Here is a 25,253-nt window from a genome sequence, read left to right as displayed (position 1 = left end):
AGAGAACAAGCTTCTGGTAATGAGTAAAAGAACCAGCCTCTTCACCATAGGTAGGCAAAGTTTCTTTCCAGAGAGCCATAGACAGCCCAAAGCTGCTTCCTAGGAGAAGCCCTTTGGAGCAGAGCTGGGAAATAGGGGTGCCCAGTACAGAGTGCCAGCCAACTCCATAGCAGTGTAACACTTCACACTACTGCATCTTTGCACATGCTGTCCCTTTTGCCTGGATACCTGGCCTTCCTCCCTGTGGAACTCTCCCCCTTGCAAGGTCTAACTGTGCAGCCAAATCTTCACAAAGACCTTCCTGTCTCTCCCTCACCCCCACCCCAGCATCACTCATTTCCTCCTATTTGCTCTCAGCTTTAAAAGCCTCCATGAATTATACAGTTGCCCTACAGTGTCTGTAGGGCATCATAAATATTTGAAAAACAACTGCACCTGTACTGAACCTTTTCCCTTGTCACTCCCTAAACAATAGACAAACTAGTGACACGAGATTTACATAGTATTAGTATTCCTGTAATATAGAAGTGATTCATGATTCAAAGTACATGGGAGGATGTGTGTAAGTTACGTACAAGTACTTTATGATTATTTTGGTATGCGGGGGTTCTGGAACTAGTCCTCCAGATACTTAGGGACTCCCCCTCATCTACTCCTCTAAAGGGAGTCCTTGGAGGGCAGGTACGGTTCAGATCATGCAGGAGGGCAGCTCTGAGGGATGGGATATGTCCTGTATGTTCTCTGCTATGTCCCTCTGCTGTCGAGGACAGTACCTCACATAGAGTGGCTCTTGTTGAATAACAGTGTTGGCAGAATCAAATCACTGTGCCTTTGTAGAACAACTTAGTTCCTACCTAGGAATGGTGGTCCCTGTCTTGTTCTATAGGCTCAAGAGCTGTATTTTCATTTCCTACTTTTACATGTCCACACTTATAATCTGCTCCTGATTGGCCAGCCTGTATGATATAGGTGTCTGTAAATTACAAACAGACCCTTTATGCTTGGTCCGGAAACACCACTAGATTTCAGTGTGTTCCCAAGGCTGTTTCTGAAGTGACCTTTGGATAGATGTCCTCATATGTTCCCATAAACTCAGCTTACAGCCTCAGTTGGGTCCTCTGTGCAAATCACCTCTCTTCCTGTGACACCCTGCTCAGCTCTTCTGACCTTAGGAAGCTCTAAGGTTTGACTGGAGAACTTCCTTCTAGATTTGTTCTCATCTTCAGAAGGGTCATAACCCTGCTGGCCAAATGCCCCTCTTTGTTCCTGCTTCAACACCCTGGAGTCTGCAGGACTTCTGTTCTCACTTCTGAATCTTCTCCATTTTCCTCCTGCTGATTTTTTACAACATATTTACAAAAGAAATCTGCAATAAAATGTGTGTGTGTGTGTCCCTGTACTAGGGCTTGAACTCAGGGCCTGGGTGCTGTCGCTTAGTTTTCTCATTCAAGCCTAGCTCTCTACCACTCTCTCCACTTCTGTTTTTTCTGCCCAGGTTGACTTTGAACTGTAATCCTCAGATCTTAGCCTCCTGAGTAGCTAGGATTGCAGGTGTGAGCCACTGGCACCCAGACATGCACTAAAAGAAAGAAAGGAAGGAAAAGGGAAGGAGGGAAGAAAGAACAAATAAGACAAGGAAAGCAAGCAAGCAAGACACTATGGACTCTTTTCTCCTCTCCACGAAGTCTTTAGAGAAGGGCCTCAACTCTATATATCCGCCTCATTCTTTATCCCACTCCAGGGAGACTTCTCCATGTGCTGCTTGGCCTAACCATTGGCATCTAGGGACTCTTCCTCATTCAGCAACAGCCCAGTTCAAGCTCTGGACATCTGACAGCATTCTTTCACTTGCATTCATCAGGCCCATTACTATGGGTGTTGTTCTAGGTATCAAGGACCTATCAGTGAATAATCCAGACAAATACCCTTGCCCTTCAAGACTTCACATCCTGCCTTTGTTTTATGAGATTCTGTCCCTGTCCCTTTCTATGGTATCCTCTGGCAGTGTTATTGGAGACTGGCCCTGCAGTCTCCCTGGGTGATCTTCCATACCCATTTGGATACCAATGCCAATCCTCTACCTGTGTCCAGCCTATGTGTGTCTAAGAAGCAGACCCAGATGTGTAAGTGCCTCTGCTCATGCCCAGTGCTGCTGCACTACATCTCAAATCCTGCCATCCTGTAACACCTACCAGCTCCTCTCCTGCCAGCTTCCTCCTCACTTCCCACACCTCTACAACCAGAAAACTAGAAGCTGATTTTGAACTGTTCTCTCTTGTCTGCATGGTGAACTAGTGAGCAAATCCTTCCACTCCTCCTTCCCAGGCCATGAGTGCAACAGTGGTCTTCTTACTAGTGCCCCTGTTCCAGATCCATCATATCACACACAAGGAGCCTCAACCGGTTTCCTAAGATGCAAATCTGCTCCTGCCTGTCCTCCATAGACTCCTCCCCCAACTATGAAGTCTGCCCTTACATGCCCATTCTGACTGGGCCACAGCATGCTGGTGGTTGGCCATTCTGCAGATTGAACCTACTCACAAGGTCTATAGTGGTCTAACTTTGGCTTGCAATGGCCTCAAGACTCTACTTCTCTCCTCTGGTCCCACTTATTGACATATAAAAGTGTTCATCCTTACTCAACATGTGTTACTTTCCTCTAGGCATTTTATTTCCCTCCTCTGCAAATCTCCTGCTTATCCTGCCCTGTTCCAGGAACAGGAAATACCTCCTCTATCCTGTCTTAAGAGTGTTAGTTCTGTTACTAACTCATGATGCCACCAACAAGACATTAATTAATCTAGTAGTTCTTGACCTAGGCTGTACATCAGAATCAGTTCTAAAGCCTCGAGATTTGAACAGCATCCGAGACTAATTAGATATGAATTTGGGGGTTTCCAGGGGACTTAAGTGTGCAGAACTATTTCTTCATCTTGCAGACTTTCCATCCAGATTCTAGAAGGAGCTAGGCATGAGTGGCTCATGCCTATAATCTTAGCTATTCAAGAGGTGGAGATCTGAGGATCATGGTTTGAAATCAGCCTGGGCAGCAAAGTCCATGAGACTCTTATCTCCAATTAACCACTAGAAAACAGGAAATGGTATTGTAGTTCAGCATAGTAGAGCGCTAGCCTTGAGCAAAAGAGCTCAGGGACAGCTCCCAGGCCCTGAGTTCAAGCCCCATGACTATCAACAATAAAAAATATTCCAGAAGGGAGCACATATCTTGACAAACACAGTGCATTTAGTAAAAGCAGGGCTTGGGCCTGTTCCAAGTTTAGGTCCATAGCCACTATGTCAGACAAGCCTGGAAAAGTCCCATGAGATCTGCTGTAGCTCAGTATGACTCAGCAAGGCAAGCCTTCCTGATGACCTGCTCTATAGCAGTGGGTGTGGTCCCCACAACCATCCCCCACCTACTTGGAAGAAGCCGTTCTGACTCTACATGTTTTCCAGTTCTTCCATAACAGACCCCTGGTCCCCGAAAGCTAGGCACACTGTCTGGCCTCACCCATATGGACAGCAGACATGGTCTGCTACTCTCATGTGCCTTCCCTAAGAATATATAAAATTTTTCTTAATGGCAAGGCAGTTGGTTAGGAAGACAGCCTGAGGCCACAGAAACAAGAGCTTCCACTACTCACTAGCTATGTGACCTGGGCCTCTGTTTTCCTATTTATAAAAGAAAGTCACCACCCAACCTCATAAACACATGCCAATGACTGGTACAGGAGAGACTGCTACAACCTCCTTTCCCTGCTGACCCCCTTTTCCTTGTCTTTTCCCTAAGCAAGAGGCCAGGCTGGAGGTGACCACTAGGGTCTCTTCCAGGCCTGACATCCCAGTGATTCCACTCCCTGTGGTTCCCTAGGGTGAGATGCCATTTTTGGCTTTGATTGGCACAGGGCCTCTAGAGGTAGTTTCAGCCTGGAACTGGATGCCTTATAAGGGAATATGCTCTGTGTGTGTGTGTGCTCTGTGGTGGTAACACTGACCAGGTTTCTCCTCTGGCATGTGTGTGTGTGTGTGTGTGTGTGTGTGTGTGTGTGCGCGCGCGCACGTGCTCTGTGGTGGTAACGCTGACCAGGTTTCTCCTCTGTGTGTGTGCTCTGTGGTGGTAACGCTCTGTGCGTGTGTGTGTGTGTGTGCTCTGTGGTGGTAACGCTCTGTGTGTGTGTGTGCTCTGTGGTGGTAACACTGACCAGGTTTCTCCTCTGGCCTCTGTGTGTGTGTGTGTGTGTGTGTGTGCGCGCGCGCGTGCTCTGTGGTGGTAATGCTGACCAGGTTTCTCCTCTGTGTGTGTGTTCTGTGGTGGTAACGCTCTGTGTGTGTGTGTGTGTGTGTGTGCGTGTGTGTGTGCGTGTGTGTGTGCGTGTGTGTGTGCGTGCGCTCTGTGGTGGTAGCGCTGACCAGGTTTCTCCTCTGTGTGTGTGCTCTGTGGTGGTAACGCTGTGTGTGTGTGTGTGTGTGTGTGTGTGTGTGTGTGTGTGTGTGTATGTGCACGCGCTCTGTGGTGGTAACGCTGTGTGTGTGTGTGTGCGTGCGCACACGCGCTCTATTGACCAGGTTTCTCCTCTGTGTGTGTGCTCTGTGGTGGTAACGCTCTGTGTGTGTGTGTGTGTGTGTGTGTGTGTGTGTGTGTGTGTGTGTGTGTGTGTGTGTGCATGCGCACGCTCTGTGGTGGTAACGCTGTGTGTGTGTTTGTGTGTGTGCGCACGCTCTGTGGTGGTAACGCTGACCAGGTTTCTCCTCTGGCCATTTTCTCCACCTGCAGGGTTGATGGTTGCCAGCCTACCTTGCTCACAACAGTGAATCTCAAGGAAGCTAAGCTCTATAAAAGCCCTTGGGAGGCCCATGTTACCAGATTAATGCAGCCTCACTGTACTGAGTGCTGCTTTGGTCATGATGAATGGCTGCGCTGGGCAGGAAATTGGTCCACATGATCTGTAGAGAACCCAGTATTCCATGGGCCCTGCCTGGGGAGGCAGATGGCAAGTTGGATATCCAGGTGCCATGAGTATGTGTGTTGTGGGTGGGGGTGGGGGAGTGTATGGTATGCAGAGCAAGTTGGTATCTGTAGGCAGGGATGGTATACAGCACTTACCTTCTGGGGCGCATTGATGACTCCAGTATTGTAGCCAAACTGCAGGGATCCAAGCACCGCCCCTCCCACGGCCAGCATGAGGCGGCCCGTCACTTTCTGCAGAGAAAGAAACCACATGGTTACAGACGTGTCTAGGCTCAGGTTACTGCAGCAGAGCCTAGGCTGGCAGGCTCCCATGTGCACATACATATCTTGCCTGACTCCTGGTAACACACTGACCTTCTTCCAGGAAACTCAGCCACTTCCTGACTCCAGGTGCCCAAACCTGCCCAAACCTGACTTCCACCACTTTACAGGGACAGAAGAAAAGAATCAGTCTTCTCTCTACAGGCAGGTTTGATTCTTTGGGGTCTCATTTCTCTAGTGGGAATCATACTTGGAGTCTAGATCCTTTTGGAGATCCAAAAACCAGCCCTCCATGCACAGGGAGAAGCATATTATATAAAAGTAGCAGCACAGATGGGAGGAAGAGCTGTGAATCTGGGCTCAAAGGTGCTGCCCTCTGATTCTAGCCCATTTGCCCATTTCCTCAGAATGCTAGCAGGATGGGTCACCTTTCCCACTGCCTCCCCATCTTCTACATTTGTCTATGAAATGGCAAGTCACATTAGTTAGCATTGGAGACGTGGTCCACCCTGTCCTGGGCTCTGAGAAGGAAAAACAAGTTTGTATCACTCAGGGCTCCACAGCACAAACAGGTTGGGAACTAGGGCTCTAGATCCCACATTTTAGGCCCCTCATAGCAATGCCACTCAAACCAAGAGCTTCCAGGGTTACTTTTACACAGCTGACATACCAGCTAAAACAGTACAGGACACAGGTGAATTAACAGTTGTCAGGCAAAGTGTTTCTTAGGGCAAAGGGCTAGAGGAAGGTTAAAGCAGGTGAAAGGGCCTTGCTTATACACAGGCAAAAGGCCAGAGAGGTGTCTGCTGGCTAGACAAAGGTGAGTACTCTTTTTCAGCCAGGAAATACAACAAGATAGGTCCTGAACTGGTTGTGGGAGAAGGGAGCCAAGATTGCCAAAGTGCTAACTTCAAGACTGGCACATACAATGCTAGAGACTGGTACAGACAGTGCTGGGCGGGCCAAAAATCAGACTTGTTCTAAGTAGATCTTCTTAAGAACAAGGATTACCAAAGTCATGGTTCTCATATTCCTGGCTGAGAAAGAGGAAGGGAGACTTCGGCTACTCCCAGTGCACAACTGAAAGCCTGTTCTATGTCAGAGCAACAAGGCCTTCCTTCCACTGACCTGTCTTGTCTCTCCTTTTCTGGCTAATCTCTGGACACTTATCCTACACATCTGGGTTTTCCATCTGCCACGAAGTGCCCATTAGCACTAGATTCTCAAAAAGGCTCCATCTACCCAAAGTCTTCCTTCTCTCAACTCTTTTTCAGGGCTCTGTTTTGAAAATATGGTGAACTTGTGACAAGCCTCTGAACAAGTCCAGACTTCAAGTGACCACTGGGATTGAAGAAGAGCCTCTAGTAAGGTGTTAACCATTAGCAGAAAGACTCAATGGTAGCCGCTAAAACCTTCATGTGCTGGGCTGTCTGGTGAGTCGCATGCATTATTAGCTCAGGGATATTCTGGTGTGATGTTTATGAATGCAAAGTAAGCATCCTTCTAGTAAAGTACATATTAAAGAGAAATACAACTAGCAATGCAAGTCAATGACTGAATGTGATAGGCACAGGTACATAATGGAATACAGTAGGTTCTTTTTTTTTTTAAGTTTTAGCAAGAATTTATTTTCATATAATAGGGTTAAAGTAGGGAGAAACAGAAAATCATTTCCTGCTCCCTTGTAGGAAATGGTCATTAAAGACTCTGAATATGGTTCATTTCTTTATGTATTGATTTGGGACAGTCTCCAAGTGGCAGAGTTAAGAGCAAGCTCCAGAGCAGTATGATCTGCAACCTTCTGCATAAAAACAAAACACATCAAAATTGGAAGGAATGGGGAATAAGCATGCCTACTTAAAAGAATGCAGAGGAACTGGGCTCACACTTATAACCCTAGCTACTCAGGTGTCTAAGTGTAAGATCTGAGAGTTACAATTCAAAGACAGCCAGGACAGAAAAGTCTGTGAGACTCTTATCTCCAATTAGGCACCAAAAAGCCAGAAGTAGAGCTATGGCTTATGTAGTGGAGTGCCAACCTCAAGTGAAAAAGCTTTGGTGCCTAGGCTCTGAGTTCAAGCCTCAGTACTGGCACACTGGCACACGCACGCACGCACACACACACACACACACACACACACACACACACACACACACACACACACACACACACACACATGAGAATAGGAAAGGTAGTAATGTAGCTTGGAGAGATGGGTGGCAAGGTAAAAGATTTCACTTTGTACTCTATTCACTTTGTACTCTAGCACGTTTTTAAATTTTTGATCCATGTAAATATATCACCTACCCCAAATAATTTTTCACAAGCCCGGTAATTTCATAGTGTTTACGTCAAAGCAATTTATAAGAAAATATTAAGAGAAAATTGATTAGACAATTCCTAGACCTTGAAAAATTTATGCGGAAACTTGTGTGAGACAAGCACTGTACTACAGGCCCTGCTTTATTTAAGTCTGACTTCTCAGATGCCAGAAGCTGAGGATCCACTGAGCAGAAGCTAGACTGGGAGTGGGGGCTGTTGGGAGCTAAGGACAAACCCCTCTGCAAGACTTGGCCATTGGCAGGTCAAGGTCAAACTTCACTTTAGAAAACCTGCCTCATAAATCCTGAGTTATATCCACACCTACCGGGGCAGGCTGCTGTAGTAGAATTCAGTAGACTTAATGACCCATGCTCCCCCCCAACACACACACGCATACCCCATGTGGTCTCTGTTGAGACTCAGGAAGGAGTAACCCTATACCTGTCAGTAAGCATGGGGGCAGCAGGTCCTGGTGAGGAGGCAGACAAAGATAATGTAGGCCGATTTGGTCCAGGCTGTGGCAGGGGTGGTACAGGGAACTGAGGGACCCTGGAGGGAAACCTCTATTTTTGCCTGGGGACAATCAAAGATGAGTTCCCAGGAGGTGACATTGGAATTGGGGTGTGAAGGACAAACAGAGTCTGCCAAGTGGGAAACTAGAGGCAAGACTACATTCCAGGTAGACAGAACAGTATGTGCAGTGTGTGTGGGGGGAGGAGGGGAAGGGTGGAGAACGAGGGACTGAAACAGACTTAAGAAACTTGTGTTCTGGGCTGGGAAGGTGGCTCAGTGGTAGAGTGCTTGCCTTGCATGCATAAGGCCCTGGGTTCGATTCCTCAGCACCACATAAGAAATAAGAAAAAAGTCAGAAGTGGCGCTGTGGCTCAAGTGGTAGAGTGCTAGTCTTGAGCTGAAGAGCTGAGGGACAGTGCCCAGACCCCGAGTTCAGGCCCCACAACCGGACCCCCCAAAAAAAAAGAAAGAAAGAAAAAGAAACTGGTGTTCCACAAAACTCATCAAGGCTTGTAAGCTATAGGAAAGAAGCAGAGTCCATCCCAGCCCTTGGATCAACTCCTGCACTGAGACTAGCCACAGGCCCCTGACTCCCACTCTCATTGGCGATCATAACCTGCTGGACTTGGAATCAGGACACCAAGGTTTAAATGCATCAAACTACTTCCTTTAACCTTAGAGTTGGGATCCAGATAGTCCTGCCTGTGGTCCTCTGTTCCCTTACCTATGAAATGGGGATTAAGTAAGTGCCTCCCTAGCTACCCATGAAGCTGAGATCTGAGGATCAAGGTTCAAAGCCGACCAGAGCAGGAAAGTCCATGAGACCCTCATGTCCAATTAACTATAAAAAGCTGGAAGTGGAGGTGTGGCTCAAGTGGTAGAGTACTAGTCTTGAGCACAAAAGCTTAGGGACAATGCCAAGGCCCAGAGTTCAAGCCCCAGAACTGTCCCCCCACCAAAGAAAGGTTATTGTCCAGTTATATATTGGTATATATTGGTACAGATCATGAAGCCTGGCAGAGTTCAACAGTGTATGTTCAATCAGGTTATGACGCAAAGGTATACTCAATTGGGCCACGGTTATCTTTCTGCCACAACCAGCCTGTGGCTGAATCTGAAATCAGAAGTAAAATTCATTCACTTAACATGCATTTATTTAAGTAGCAAGCTAGACACCAGCCTCATAGCTTGTGGATTTCTTGTGGAAGCCTTTTTAAAGGAGAGTCTTGTTTCTCCAACAGCCCTGTCATCACCCTCTGAGAATGAAGCTACCCTCTAGTACATTCTATGCTTTTTCAGGCCCAAGTGCTTGCTACCTCTGAAGTCTCCAACTTAACTGCCATCTGCCACTCCCAAGTGGGAACTCTTAACTATGGAACCTTGATTGAGCGTCTCTGCAGCCAAAGTGTCCCAGACAGGGAAAAGCAGAGGGCAATTGTAAAACAAAAACCTCACCATTTATCAATTTAATTAAGAGCAAAACATGTTCTGTGCACGGTGTATGTGTGCATGCATGCATGCATGTGTATGTGTGTGAGCGTGTGAGCACGTGTGCGTGTGCATGCATTACATGCTGGAACAGAGCTCATTCTGAGCCAATTAAACCATGATGAGCACTGGCACTTGAGAGCTCTAAGAGGTGGGAACAGGCTAAGGGCACACCTTCTGCCTCCACACCCCCCTCCACCCCCAAACCGATCCCAAGCCCACAGGGCTGCAGTGAAGACACTGAGTCAGGCCGGTTCTCCCAATCCTCAGAGCACCAAGGGCTAGGCTCAGCCTCTGGTATACAGGGGGTTATCTTGTCCCCATCTTACCATCTCTTTTCTAATTTATCCTAATTCAGAGAGTAAACTGAGAGTTCTCCTTCTCTCCAGGAGCCATTGGTGAGGTGTTAGCTTTGAAACCTTTCATCCACACACTTGGGAATATGGATGGCCTAGTGTGGCCTTTTGACCCCTCTCTGTGTTCTCTTCCTGAAGCACTCTCTCTCCACCAGGGTTTGGCCCGCAGCAGGTTCTCAGTCAATACTGACTGAGAGAGAGCGGTGGTACTGCCACTTGGAGGCAGGGTGTTTCCTGTGGGAGGGACTGAGCTGGCTGTATCCAGTCATCCATCTATTGTTTCCACCTTGTCCTGTTCCCACTGCTTCCTGCATGGTTGTCAAGGGTGTGCTGGAGCTTGGGTCAAGAGGCTTCGCAGGAGCCATGACAGCTCCCCCCTTGCCTTTAATTTGATTTAATTTAAACAAAGCTCTAAGGATTTAAGAGAGAGAGAAAAAAAAAAACCTCCCCCTCCCATATTGCAGATTGCTTTGCAACCCTCATTTGTTAGACAGGAAACCTACAGTCTAAGAACACGCAATCAGTTTATTCAGCAAATAAAAGACAGCGCTGGCATTTGAGTTCTTTGGATCTCTAGCCTGGTGTTTTAGCCTCTGACCTAGCCCAGAAAGCCTGGCCTTCAGATTAAGAACTGATTCTACTTGAAGCCATTTCCTTCAAGAATTCTTGCATGACTGAGCCTAGGCACTGGGCAATGGCCCTGAAGGCAGAAGTTGCTAGTCAATCTTGAAAGGGGGAAGAGAGGAGGGAGCTGGGCCCTTATCAGCACTACCAGCAAGGTGGTAGGCGCGCTGCCAGGGACTGCTTCACACATCCTGATTTAGCCACCATGCTCTGGGGAGAGATTGCTCCCACTTCAAGGGAGAATCAGGAGGTTTCTCATACCCACAGCTTCCTAAGGCTCTGTTCAGCTTCAAATCAGGACAGAGGTGCCACTAATGCCAGGTTCTATATCCTTCCTGGTCAGGTCCGTCCCCATCCCCCCATTTCTGAGTACTGGTCTCTGAAGGAAACAAGGTTTCTACCTGTTTTCTATGTAGGTCAAATTCCATTCCAGCAACTCTCTGGGCCTTGTCCATTCTGCACTGGGGCAGACAGCCTAGGCTCCAGCTCTGGAACCTTTTGGACACTTTGCTGAATTTTGCTCTAAGCCAAGGTTGGCCAAACTACCCTCCCCCAAACCTACTCTAGGGGTCAAATACAGCTAAGAATGGGCTTTCCATTTCTAGGTGACTGGTGGGGGAAGGGGAGAAGAGGGGAGGCATGGACTAGATTTTGTGATCCATGAAAACAATTTCAACTCAAATTTCAGGGACCATAAATAGTTTTGTTGGAACATAGCTATACTCTTTTATTTACCTATTATTTACATTACATATAAAAAACAGTTCGGCTTAGTGGTTGAAGCAGAACCTGGGACCACAAAGCCAACAATATTCTCTAGCCCTTAATAGAAAATTTGTCAATTTCTTTTTTACATTCCCAATTCCTGAACTACTATAGATGCAAACCTAATTCACAAACCGTTCATGATTTTTGAAGCCTATCAGGCATAACCACATTACTCTCCCTAAATAACTGAAAAAGGTACTCATCCTAGGATGAGATGTTAAATACAAACGATTTCCTCCTTGGACTGTGTGCATGAACTAGGCTGTGGACATCTAAGGAGGTGTTTATTCAGTGGTAAAATGGGCCCCAGCTCAGCTCAAATAAAGTAATTGTGACAACACTAGACATAGGCAAAGATCACTGCTCCTCCCCTATTATATGACCTTATGAAAGTCCTTTATCCTAAGAATTTTCCTGTTCTCCAAAACTGAAGCTTTCCTATGATATTACTAAGTAAGATTATGCCCAAGTGCATGTTCCTCCCACAATCCTAGTCAATGGGGCTTTGCAATAAACTAAACCAAATCCCTGCCTGTGCAACTTGATACTTTTGAGGGCCAGACAGAGAAAAGAAATACATGTTAATCTATCAGTAGAAAGAGGTCTGAAGAAAGTAAGTGTAGGGGTGTGGTGGGACATGCCTAAGTATTATGTAGCTGCTCAAAAGAATGCAACACATCTTTATGGACTTGAGTCCAAGGGTGAAATGTTAAAAGGAAAAAGATTGAGGTAAAATACATATAGAATGTACTTTTTCCTGTAAAGAAAAGCAAATCGCTTTGTGTGTGGAAACTGGCTTAAGTACCTGAAAGACTAAGGTTGGTGAACAGAATAAGCTGCAGAGACCCTGTAGAAAGTATGAACCAGTTACACAAATACTTCATTTATGGGCATATTTCTACACATACACACCAAAAAGATCTCTTCAGGTGAGCACTGAGCTCTGACAACTGGAAGAAAGCATTTATTCTCTTACTTTTATGTTTCTTTAAATGGCTCCATTTCTTGAAAGGTTTTGTTTTGTTTTTTAGTGTTTTGGGTTTAAAATTTTTATCCAGTTTCTTTTCCAGTCACATCTGAGTGTTATTGGACACAGCTCCAATGCCAGGGCTTGAAAGGCCCATACACTGGCTCCAGAAATGTTGGAGTAAATGGTGATCCACAATCGAGTATTCTACCTAAGGTTTTATCCCACTGGGAGGTAAAGGCTGCTTCATAGACATGTCAAGTCTTTAATGAATGTCAAATGATAGATAGCACTGTAGGGGCAACCTCACTGGTCAGGAGATGGATGGTGAGAGGTGCGTCCAGCTGTATGTGGCATGAGATGGCAGGAGAAACAGGAGTACTGAGAGAGGTAGGGGTGTGTGTGTGTGTGTGTGTGTGTGTGTGTGTGTGTGTGTGTGTGTGTGTGTGTGTGTGTGTGTGTGTGTGTGTGTGTGTGTGTGTGTGTGTGTCTGTCTGTCTGTCTGTCTTATAGTTCTGGAGTGGGGAAGGGGCATGGTCTTTACAACCTTTTTGTGTGGAGTAGGCTCAGAGGATTGTGACCATGCCCCCAAACAGCAGCCAGGGTCACTGGGGAGTGTCGTCTACATGCTGATGCCACCCACAACACTGATGAAGACAGCTGGCTGCCAGGCCGCTCGGGCTCGGGCCTGTGCTCAGGCCAGCACCCAGCCGTGTGCAGGAAACACCTATAGAGACCGGCGCCACCATTCAGAAAGCTGAAGACTGCCACCACCATGCTATAGATAGACATTACCTAACTTCATGGCTACTTCATGTGAATAACATGTGAATAACTTCATGTGAATAACACGGCCACCACACGTCATTCATAGCCATACCATAGGAAGAACCCAACCAAGCCTATAGTAGAGTGAGTGGTGGGGTGAGCTCAGAGAAGTACAGACATACATCTGGGGCCAGGACCCTGGGGAGTAGCTTTGGCATACTGTAAGAGCCACCCCAAGCCAGCACATGCCCATGTTAATGGGGAGCTGAGGAAGATACAGGCCAAGTGCAGGAGGAGATGCTCAGGCAAGACAGAGCAGGAGGAGGTACTCAGCAAAGACAGAGTAAGGAAGTGCTCAGGGAAGGTGGATGCTGTGGGGGTGCTAAGGAAGCTCTTTCTTTCCTCTAGCTGCCCCCATTCCAATTAAGTCCCACCCTTCCACCAGCAGAGGGCCTTAAGCCGATCACTGCCTTGAAAATTACTTTGGCTCCCCAGCACCCCTCCCCAAGACTGCTGCACAGACCTTGTGCTCCTGGCAAGCCTTCGTGCACCTGACCCAGAGGGGAGCATTATCCTTACCAGGGCTGGGGACACCACTCCCACAGACTTGTGGCTGGCCTAAGGTCAAATAAATGCAGAGCTGTGTCTGATGTATCCCTTCCGTTTCCTTCACACTCCCAAATTCCAGGCTAGGGGAGATGTAATTTGGGCAGAGGCCTCTGTAGCCAAAGCCTCTATCATCTGAGGCTCAGCAAGAGCTCTCTCCTCTTTCAAGGTATAAAGGCTCTGGAGAGGCCAAAGCCAGCAAAATGGTTTAGGGAATGAACCCTCCTACATTTTCCCTTTCCCAAGTTTGAAACCTTGGGAGCCCCGGCTCCCTTACCACAAAACCCCAATGTTTATGCATCCACTACTGCCAGGCCTGGTGGCTGGATGACAGAGCCTCAGGCTTCACTCCACCCCTCTCACTCAATCCCTCCCCTGGAGGGTGGTAACAATTGGAGGTCTGTTTTGGTAGCCAGGGTTGGGTCTGCCAGCCTGGACACAGCCTCCCTGGGCCCAGGAGTCTAGCCAGGAGCCTTCCTGGCCTCCACCATCTTGGGGACACTGGTTACCAGACTGAGTGGCTTTGTCATTTCTATGCCCAAGAGTGAGGTGAGGGGTGAGGTTGCAGACCCCAACTGCTGCAGTTTCCTGTTTTTGTCTCAGGCCTTGTCATTTCTGCCAGTCATGGAGGGGAGGGGGCCCTTGGAGCTGGAGCTCTGGTCCCTGACACCCTGTGATCAGCAGGACTGGACCGAGCTGAGCTCCCTGCTGAAGCCACAAGCTGATTATCAGGAGATTTAGCTCTGGGGCAATTAGGGTGGAATCCCTGGATGGCTCAGAATAGGACAAGGATCATCTTGAGGCTGTTTACGTTGTTTGTATAGCCAGCCTAGCCATGCAAAGGTTTACCACTTAAAATAGCCACCAGCACAAGGCCAGTCGCACCACATCCACACAGAAGGAAACTGAGGACACCAGAAAAGCTAGGACACAGCTCTACTTGTTTCCATTAACAGAAATGTTGTATCTAACACAGCCTTCATACTTCTAATGTAGCCAGAAAAGGCTTGGGAAATCCTGGGCTTATGAATTTCTACTGTCTGAGGAGGGTGGACAATGTCACAGAACTCTGGGAACGGAGAAGCATTTCTCTTAACACCGTAGAACACCTCAACTCTTCTCTGGCAGATCTGAGTTGTCTTTCCCTTTCACTGGCTTCAGATTCCCCATCTGACAAATGGCTGGAAGTTCTACATGCTAGTTTCCTTTATCCTTTTAATATCATCCTGTGAAAGGTAGTTTTAGTGTGAGAGGTTCAGTATGTGACCTTGACAAGGTCATTTTTTTTTCACTGAACCTTGAAGCTATGAGGAGCACAGGAAGATGATGAACATGAAATGTTTTCACTTTTCCTCTTTATTTTTGTAATGCTAGAGATGGGACCCAGGGCCTCACGTACTAGGTTAAATGTCGTGCCACCGAGCTACAACCCTAGTTCTGTGAAAATACCTTTTTAAACTCTCTTAGAGTAGACTCACTAGGCAGGTAGCTGGGAACAAAGAAGCCGAAAGCCAGGTAGGCAGCCATACTAGCTGATCTCATTTTTGAGTCTGACTCTCATTGCATACCAGCTTCCTGACAAAACCCTACTGGGAAGAACTGACCAGTGGGAGCTTTCATGATTTATCTGATTATAGTACTAATAGTTTAGAGCCTTCTCTCTCCACCCCAAAAAAAGAACCCCACCCCACACTGCCAGACTTCTGAAAAGTGGCCGAGGCCCATGTGAACTCAATGTATCACGAGAGTTCAAGAAGCAAGGAGCATCTGTGAGGAAAGACACCCACACTTTTACCCCCTGAATTCTTACATTCTAATGATAGAAACAATATTGGTCAGCAGATGAAGCAACTAAGCTAAATTGGGATTTAAAACCACACTGCAGGATTACTAACACCTATGCTCTTTGTACCAGCAGGTGCTGAGAAACCTTGAAGTTTTCCAGGTTCTCCTTTGCCTGGATGACAGAAACAAATTGTTAAAGTAGAGGCCATCCTGGACTACATAAAATTCATTACAAAATGGTGAGGTGAGTGAGACAGCCCGAGGCAGGGCTCACTCTTCCTTGCTGCCCAGGAGAAATGATGGACAAAAGCCCTGGCTGGCCAGGAAATTCCACCTGTTCCCTCTATACCTTCTACTCCATTAAGCTCGTTACTGTTGGGAGCACACTGGGAAGGCTGCAGAGTCAGTTCCCTTCCAAGATGGAAGGAAACATGGCAGAATCACCAGACCAAATGAGACAAGCTCTCCAGCAATTTCCTAGGCAGGGGGCTTTATTCCAGAATGTGTACACAATAAATAGAGAACTTTTAGGGGTGAAAATATTACCATAACTGCTACCTTATATTTTAAGATTTCCATTTGATACAGGCACATACACTCATAGGTAAAAGTCCATACATATGAGTTTAGAAATACAGTTCAGCTCCGGGAAGGAAGCACTCCAACACAATTTACTGGAGAGGCAGTGCAAAATTTCAAAAACACTGCAAAAATCACCCACCTGCTGTAGCACTCACACCCGATGGCACAGGTGTCCTCGAAGTTAGGCAAACTTTCTCCCCTCAGCTCAAAATTCAAGACATGGCCGTGAAAAGGGACAGCGAACGCAGGGATGAAAGCCCTTTCTCCTTGGGTTCAAATCCAGCTCTGCCCATTAGTAACTGTAGACTTCAAGAAAGTTACTTCCCTTCTCTGAGCTCCCTTGGGGGTGATGAAGCGCATCAGGGCTATGTGGTCAATGATAACTGAGAGACATTTTAGCCACAAGTTGGGTAAACTGTTAAGTGACAGGTAATTTTCTCCTCTCTTCTGTCTGCAGTCAAAATATTCATTTATCCACTCACTGTAACTACGCAGGTCTGGTATATATACCACATGCACAGTTCTTTCTCCTTAAAGAAACGAAAACAAGTTCCTTGGAGAAAGTGTGGCCTGCCAGAGGTCAGAAGACAACACAAGTAAGCATTTATTTGGGCTTTTTTGAAGTCTCAGCCTTGTCACTGTGCTGATTGCTTTTCTTGTATTGTCACTGTTACACACCACTACTTTGGCATAGCCATGAAGGCACTTGAGGAGTCCCGAGAACCAAGAGGCAAAAAGGACCCCAAGTCATCAGAGTTCAACGGGTATGGAGGGGACTTTTTCCTCTGACAACCTGGAGTCACCAACAGCTCACAGGTAGGGCAATTCAGACTTCAGTGCTGGACCTGCTGGAATCCCAGGTTAAAAAAGAGGTGTGTGTGTGTGTGTGTTTGTGTGTGTGTAGAAGGGCACATCCCTGTGTCGTCTTCCCAGCCCAGGAGACTGAAAGATCCAAAGAGGTTCTTAACTACTTGGAATATTTTAAAATTAAGAAATACCCTGGAAAATGTTCTAGGCAAGGACCCACAGGGGTAAAAACAATGCCCTGCATAGCAGAGGAGGCTCAAAAATACTTGTTGAAAAGCAACCGCTCTGGGGGCAGAGTCACAAATATCCCTTGCTGGAACAGCCGATTCACAGACGAAGGGGTTGGGGGGGGGGGGGGGGAGAGGAGAGAAACAGAGGAAAGAGAGGAGAGGAGAGATCAGAAAGAAGAGAGGAGAGGAGAGATCAGATCCGGGCCCCATCGAAAGAGGACGAAGTCCCTCGCTGCTGGGCGCTCCGGGAGCTCAACTCCAGCCCGGGGACCCCTTCCCAGCCCCGAATTCGCGCCGGCAGCCCCCGGTGCCCGGCCCACGTGCCTCTTCGCAGCCCGTCTCCCCGGGTTACTCGGGAAGAGGAGTCAGGGGAGCGTGCCCGGCGCCCTCGCCCCCTCGGCCGGCTTGCAGGAAGTTCCCTCCGCCCGGGCATCTCGGGAGGCCGGCGCGAGCACCGCGCGGGGCCGGGGACGCACCGCGGGGGTCCCGGCGAGGGGAGCGGCCGCCAGGACAGCCGCGGGACGCGCGGGCGGGTCCCGCCTCCTCCGCGCCGGGGCCGGGGCCGGGCCGGGGGCTCGGCTCGCTCAGCCAATGGGCGCCGCGCTCGGGCCCCCCTCCCCCGCGCCGGGAGGAGCCGGCGCAGGGCTGCCGCAGCCGAGGTCGTGCGCGACGTGCCGCGCTGGGGCCCAGTGTCCCCGGCTCCCGCCGGGCCGCGTGGATGGCGCGGCGCCTCCGGAAGGAAGCCGGGGACTCGGTGCTGGCGCCAAACACGCACGCGGCGCCCTCGGGCTCGCGGACCCCGAGCCCCCGGCCAGCGCGCTCCCGGGGCGGCTCGGAGCGGGGCTCGGAGAGGCGCGCCGCCGGCCCCGGCCCCCGGCGCGGGCGGGGAGGTGGCCCGGGTCCCCGCTTTGTTCCGGCGGGAGGCCCGCGGCGCGCCACTCACCTTGCTGCTGGGCTCCATGGCCGCGCGGCGCCGGTGGCTCTGGCAGCGCCGAGTGCGCGGGCGGCGACGAGCGGTGCGCTCCGGCTCCGGTTCCGCTGGGCTCCCGAGACTCCGACTCCGACTCCCGCCGTCGCTGGGCCTCCCGCGCTCTGGTGGGCTCGCTCCGGGACTCGCAGCCCCCGACCTACCCCACTCGGGCGCTACCTCTTGCCAATCGCACGGAGCTCGCAAAGCGAGCGTTTATAGGACCCCGGCTATTGGCTGGCCTGTGGGCAGAGCCTTGGGGCGGGGCCTGGGTCCCCACACGTCCGGGGCGTGGCTCTGAGGGAAGGGGGGCCGAGGGGTGGGGGTGAGGGGGCGAGGGGTGGAGGATTTCTGACGGCCTCTTTTGCGCTGGCTGTCTGTCTACTTGCAGTACTCCGGGACCTGTGGGGGCGCTCGCTGTGTGACCCTGGGCAAGTGTGCACACCTCTCTGAGCCTCCGTGGCCTCCTAGCAAAACGCAGGAGCTGGTGCTTTGGCCGGAAAGCAAACTGGAAGCCGCGTAGAGTAGCGCTTGAAGACTCTAGATTCCTCACGGTGCCACGGAACAACGTCTGTTAAACTGGAGATCATCGTAGTACGACCTTCTAGGGTTGTTAGGGAGATTAAGTGAGTCAACATTTACCAAGTATTTACAGCTGTCTCTTACGTGGGAAGCGGCATTAAGTAGTATTTTAGAGAGACTGCGGGAGGTCCCGCTCTGTGATGGAGTTCTCCCTTCCCTCTTCCTACCCTCCACATTCCTGTTCCCCGGTGAAGCGCCTCCCTGCTTTTGCCCTAGCTGGGCCCTCTGCCAAAAATAAAAATAAACCTCTGTCTACCTATGCCCTGCTGTAAAATCACCTCCTCCTCGAGGTCTTCCTGTACTTCTGACCGTCCAGGTAATCAACCCACGGTGACACCCAAGTGTGAGGACATGAGAGGCTGAATGGTTAAGGACACAGAAGACCTGGCGTTGAGCCGCCTTACCTGTAAACCAGCCCCAGCCAGGTCCATGTTTTTTTTTCTGAGTGACATGAAATTTACAATACAGCCTAAGTGCTAAAAAAAAAAAAAAAAATTACAACTTGCAGGTGAATTCATGAAGTTTTTAGCATGTGCTGACACAAGGTAAGTCCACAGTTCCTGGGAATGGAGTTGTGTTGTGGTCATCTGATTTAACTTAATTTCCTCTTCTAGAGCAGTGAGACGTCATGAAGGGAAAGACCACAGTCTCAACATCTGGGCAGAATCCTAGATTAAGGGCTGAGGGTCCCTTTCCTGTGGCAGGGATCATGGTGGGGCTGGTTTCAATCAGAAACTCTGGTTTATCTTGGAAGAGAGCAGGCCCTTTTGAGCACAGCCCTGCCCAGGGCTGCAGTGTCTGCAGTCTCTCAGTGCTAAGCCTGGAAAGTTGAGTATCCTCACCAGGGTGTCAGAGCATCACATCTTCCTAACTGCACCTTCCATTCCTCCCTCATCCAAATTTCCCTTCTCCGTTGTCTCCTCTGGTTTTCCATTCTTGACTATATTAGTCTCCTGCTCAACTGTGTATCTGGTGTTGTGGCAAGAGTGAAGCCCGAGCCTAGCCATCAAGGTCCTTCCTTAGGGCCCAGTTCACAGGTTCCACTCACCTCTCACAGCAGATCTTGGGCTCACAGCACAACTAGGTGGGCCTACCTCCCCATGCCAAAATCAGTCCAGGAGTAGGTGCTCCTCCAGAAGCGCTACTGACTCCATCAAGTGGATCTTTAGCTCCCTTTATCCCTTGATGATCCTGAGTTCACCACTATCCTCTGACTGTCCCCCCAGAATGAGAGCAATATTGGCAGCCTGGACAGAAGATGAATGAGTAGAGCAAGGGAAGAGTGACCAGAGGAGTGAGTGGCTGCTCAGCTTGACTCTGGGGTCCCTTCCACCACCATCTGTCTGGATAGCACAGACATTTTAGTCTTTAATCGCTCTTTCAGGTTTGGCTACCTCCCTGCTTAGTGTCTCTCCCTGGCCTCCCCAAGTTCTCACACGTGCAGTCAATAGGCTGCAGCTTCCCAGGTGTGGGTATGCCCCACTCAGCCCATGGGTCACACAGCTTTGTACTGACCACTTTCTCAGACGCGAGGGCATAAAACTCTATGGTTAGCCTAAAGGCACAGCAAGAGAGAGGATGGGCATCCCTGTCCCCAGGTCAAGTGCACAGGATAAGTCTTTATAGAGAAGCAGGATTTGTACTGAAGGGGAAGGAGAGGGAGGGGGGAGAGCTTTTGGGAGGCCATGTGAAAATGGTTTGGAAGGCTCAATAGGAGTTTTTGTCCATGAGAAGAGGAGGCACAAAGGTAGCAGAAAGTTAGAGAATAATTCTGGATTGCATCCTGAGATCAAGGATGGGATCCCAGATTTAGACTTGTGAAGTCTCTGTCTTGAAATGTATAGTAAGACTACTTTATTTGGAGATTTAATTATTGCTTTTTTTGGTGCCCGTTTGGAGGCTTGAACTCAGGGCCAAGGCTTGTCCCTTAGCTTTTTCACTCAAGGCTGGCACTCTACCACTTGAGCTACACCTCCACTTCTGGCTTCTTGATGGTTTATTGCAGATAAGGGTCTCACGGAGTTTCCTGCATGGGCTGGTTTTGAACCTCGATTGATTGTCAGCTTCCTGAGTAGCTAGGGTTACAGGTGTGTGCCACTGGCACCTGGCTGGCTTTTTCACGGATTTATTGTACATAGCTTTAACCAAGCATGGTCAAATAAACATCAAAAGAAATGTCAAAAAACAAAATATTTACCTTCCTATGTGCATCCAGCAGCTTAGTTGGTGTGGAGCCTTAATCAGTTCTATGGTCTTGATGGTTGTGTTTCTCTATCTATTGAAAGGCTGAATGTTTTTGGTAGAAATTGAGCAGTGTTATTGAAAGTGAACCAAGCCTGTGTTGCACATTATGCATCCTGAGTACTCGTGGTTTTTCTTCTCAACAGCTGTTTCCTTTGGAACCTCCTACCACAGGGTCTACTATACTTGCTAGATGTCCCTGAATACAACTCTGCTCTCCTCTGAGCCTCAAGACTCAGATCTATAAAATGGACATTACAGTCCCCTCCTAGGTCAGCCTGGGGATAAAGGTTTATCCCAATAACTCTACTTATTCTCGATATCAGGAGTTCAGGCAAATCCCCATCCCGTGGCCAGGGTGGCACTTGAGGACAAAGCAGAGTTAGCCAGCAAAGCAGCTTTACCTTTGCCCCACCTGACCATACCTGCCCAGACACAGACCCCTCATTGCCTGCTTGAAATTCCACTTTTTGGCATCTTCTCTCTGTGTTTTATGATCCCTGGAGGCTATTGCTTAAAGGCCAGGTCATCAGAAGCTATTGGATACTGGATCAGAGGTTAGATTCTCCAGGGGACTGGTTTGTTATTTTGGTAACTGAGTCCTTGGAAACAGAATTTAAAGGGGAGGGGAATGGGGTGGGGTGGGGTGGGGGCTGAAGAGAAGTATCTGAGCAGGCCTGAGGCAAAAGAGGGACTACCGAAGTCTAGAAAGGAAACAAAAATTAGCAGCTTAAGCCAAAGTGTCCATTAAGTGGCTCCAGGTGGTGTGGTTGGCTCCTGGGAGGTTGAAGAGGGAGAGGGAGAAGAGGCTGAAGAGGTAGGATCATGAAGGCTTCCAGGAGTTTACTCAGTAGGTAATGGAGAGCCATGGAGAGTTGTTGAGCAGAAACAGGAGCAGAAGAAATCTCCATTTCCCCAAAGCCTTCCCTACCTGAGACTCTAAAGGGAGTGTGAAGACATGGTGGAGCCCAGCATTCATCTTGAAGCTGCCTAATGCATCCCCTCTCCAAGGCCCACACTGGCAGCTTTGTTTCCTGGAGACTGACTTTAGCCATGGAAGGAACTCACAATGTCTGAGTTGCTGTCAAGCTACTCGAGCCCCAGACAGTCAGGGGAAAAAGAAAAAATACCCTGGGGACTGGCTGGGAGGTGCCAGGTGCACTGGCTGATGCCTGATGCGGGCTCCTGCTCAGTGCGTGTCTGAGAGCACGAAAATGGGCCCTGGGCCTGAGGGATGGGGCGGTGCTATGCCGGGCGGGTCCTATGTAGCCCGGGAGTCTGGAGTGAGTAAGTGGAGCCCGGAAAAGGATCTTTTGCCTTTAAAGGCAAGTGTCCCTGGCAGGCTGGAGAAAAGGCTTTGCTGAGTAAGCTGCAGCTGACTGGGGGGGGGGGGGGGTAAGAGGGGGAAAGAACCATTGGCTGAGCTGACTGACAGAGACAGGTATAGGAGAGCCCCTAATCCTCAGGATGTTTTGCAACTCAAATCCTCCTGGACTGCAGGTACACCTGGTTCTGGAGTCCAGGAGGGCCCTGCTGAACCAGACAGGACAGTTTTATGTGTTTGATATTTTCATTCTGATTTGCATGCTTGCTTGGTGCCCTCCCTTGGCCCTCTGTGCATGCTCTTAGAGATGCCACACCCCCTGCCTGCTGAGTGCTGGGAGATACTGTGGGGTCAGTGCTCTGTGGGTCCCACAGCTACCTCCCCTGGCTGTGCTTCAATCTAGATTCATCATGTTCCCTCCCTCACCCCTCCTAGATTCCACCCTAAAGATGCCTCCTCCAAACTACCCTAGCCAGAGACTGGCATCTTTCTGACTCTCCTCTCTCTCTCTCTCTCTCTCTCTCTCTCTCTCTCTCTCTCTCTCTCTCTCTCTCTCTCTCTCTCTCTCTCTCTCTGTTTGTCTCTCTCTGTCTCTCCCTCTCATACCCCTGAAAAGAGCCAGCCAATACTGTAGATTCTGCCCTGCTAAAATGCCACGCACCAGTGGCTCACATCTGTAATCCTAGCTCCTCAGGAGGCTGATATTTGAGGACCATGATTCAAATTTAGCCTGGATGGGAAAGTCTGTGAGACTTTTCAAATAAACACCAAAATTCTAGGAGTGGAGCTATGGCTCAAGCCATTTTTTGGGGGGGGGGGTCCAGTTGTGGGGCCTGAACTCTGGGCCTGGGCGCTGTCCCTCAGCTCTTCAGCTCAAGGCTAGCTCTCTACCACTTGGGCCACAGCGCCACTTCCGGCTTTTTTCTTTTTGCTTATGTGGTGCTGAGGAATCGAACCCAGGGCCTCATGCATGCAAGGCAAGCACTCTACCACTGAGCCACCTTCCCAGCCCTGGCTCAAGCCTTGAATGAAAAAAGCTACCAGACAGCACCCAGGCTCTGAGTTCAAGCCCCAGGACCACCCCACAACACACAGAAATATGCTATTGGGCTCCTCACCTTTCTCTCCATCCCCATAGTCTCTTGTTATTGCAGGCCACAGTTGCTGCCATTACCATGTATCCTCCCACCTGCTGCCACGTTGCTCTGTCCAAATGGGCACCTGAGCACCTCTCTTCTTTTTGAAAAATTATTATAAAGGTGATGTACACAGGGGTAACAGAGTACTTTTCTTGTTGGACAATGTTACTACTTTCTTCACTCTCTTCTATTCTCCCTCCTTTAAACCTTGTTCCATGATGTGCAACAACATGACCAAATCTCTTAGACATTATGGTGAAGCCACATGCAAAAGAATGTGATTGAATACATCTAAAGTATTAAAACAGGCAAAGCACATGTGGGTCTAAGAAGTCTAGAGAAGGGGCTAGGTATGTGGCTTAGTGGTAGAGTGCTTATCTAGCATGCATGAAGCCCTGAGTTCAATTCTTTAGTACCACATAAACAGAAAAAGCCAGAAATGGCACTGTGGCTTAAGTGGTAGAGTGCTAGCCTTGAGCAAAAGAAGTTCAGGGATAGTGCCTGGGCCTTGAGTTCAAGCCCCAGGACTGGCCAAAAAAATAAAGTCTGGAGAAGCATCTCCAGCACCAGGGGAAGACCTCTGCTATGAAGGTTGTTGATTAGTAGTCAGGGCAGGGCAGCTGGAGACTAGATCAACAGTTCTGCTTTTTGTTTTGTAAAGCCGAATTCGGAAATCCTTACCCAAAAGACCACCAGAGACTGTCACCAATGTAAAAGCAAAGGAGTCTTTATTGCAAGCTCGAGCTTGGTCCCCCCCGCATACATGGCAGCAGCCCTTGACACTGAGAGGCCCCGAGCCCAGGGTTACAGCACTTTTTATACATTTTTTAGGGAAGGCAGGGCTTTGCATACATCATAACTTCTGGTAACAAATGACTACAAACCGCGGGAAAATCATAAAACAACTCTGTAGTATGATTGGTGCACAACAAAGCGGGAAAGGACCAGAAACAAGTTGTTGCTAAGATCAAGGGGGCTGACGTAGTTTAAACTGGTTGGCTTGCACCACAGGGGAGTCTCAGGAGGATAGGTGCTAAACTGCAGGGTGTCTGGTTTAGATAATGGTCACCCAACCCCAGGAGGGGCAGTTCTGGAATTTCAGATACTTCGACATACTGTCTTAAAAACACCACCATCTGTGGTTCCGAGAATAGTTTGTGCAAGGCTTGCTGTCCTAATTCCTAGCATTGGGACTGAAGTGGGTCAAGAGTTAAGTTGCAGAACTGAGATGGGGGTCTTAAGTGAAATGGAGTTGCTTAGGTTCCTGCCCTCCTCTTCTAGAACATCAGGGACCAATCATGGTCCCCTAATTGGCATAATCTTTTATATTTACAGTTTGGTATTGGGATCTCAGAACTAATAGATGGATTGCACTGATCTTTTTCTTTTACAAGGGACACCAGTCTGTTGAGTATACAAGGTCCTATTGTTAGTAACAAAATTAACAGTACCAAAGGCCCTTACATTCTTTTCTACCAGTCCTGACTCCGTATATCACAGCTAACTTAATTTTATACCAGCTGTACTTGTAAGCTCCAATTTTAAGACATACTCATACCATTTGCTACATACTTAAACTTTCTGAGGTTTGTCATCTTTACAAACATTTAAGACAATCCTTTTTAAATCTGTTTTTATCCAGAGGATACCAATTTTTCCCCAATTCCTTTCCCAAGGTTTTCTTTACTACCCTCCTCTTCTTTACAATTCCTTGAGCTTCTTTGTGGCTAGAGTTCAAAACTGCCCAATTTTCCTTTGGCTTGCGGAACCAAGTTATCTCAGAACAGCCTTAAGGCACCACTGGGATGCAGAAGCTTGCTAGATTTTAAGGCTAAGAGTAGGGCTGGGTCTCATTTACTACCTCCATTGATTAAAAAAAATCTCTCCTTTATCTTTAACCTGCACCCAGGAGGAAGCAGATTATTACCAAACCAGAGCCAAACTAGGCTGTGA

General features: G+C 48.7%; 1 protein-coding gene and 1 long non-coding RNA gene across 2 annotated transcripts in view; one reads left to right on the top strand and one right to left on the bottom strand.

The window, feature by feature from the left end:
• Positions 1-18,226, bottom strand: part of LOC138803449 (solute carrier family 2, facilitated glucose transporter member 1) — a 31,332-nt gene extending 13,106 nt beyond the window's left edge. The window contains exons 1-2 of the mRNA XM_069987484.1: positions 17,991-18,226; positions 5,105-5,200 (exon numbers count right to left, since the gene is read on the bottom strand). Coding sequence (XP_069843585.1) covers positions 5,105-5,200; positions 17,991-18,008 — 114 coding nt within the window. The 5' untranslated portion in view covers positions 18,009-18,226. The remainder of the gene's footprint in view (positions 1-5,104; positions 5,201-17,990) is intronic.
• Positions 1-18,847, top strand: part of LOC138803452 (uncharacterized) — a 33,365-nt gene extending 14,518 nt beyond the window's left edge. Inside the window, exons 2-5 of the long non-coding RNA XR_011364946.1 lie at positions 6,505-6,663; positions 15,562-16,606; positions 16,705-16,826; positions 18,406-18,847. This is a non-coding gene — a long non-coding RNA (uncharacterized lncRNA). The remainder of the gene's footprint in view (positions 1-6,504; positions 6,664-15,561; positions 16,607-16,704; positions 16,827-18,405) is intronic.
• Positions 18,848-25,253: the final 6,406 nt, after the last annotated feature.

This window comes from Dipodomys merriami, unplaced genomic scaffold (assembly GCF_024711535.1).
Source record: "Dipodomys merriami isolate MVZ:Mamm:240054 unplaced genomic scaffold, mDipMer1.0.p SCAF_34, whole genome shotgun sequence".
In the NCBI taxonomy this organism is placed as follows: Eukaryota; Metazoa; Chordata; class Mammalia; order Rodentia; family Heteromyidae; genus Dipodomys; species Dipodomys merriami.
The sequence above is the reverse complement of the archived record's forward strand: the minus strand, read 5'-3'. Positions and strand labels throughout refer to the sequence as shown.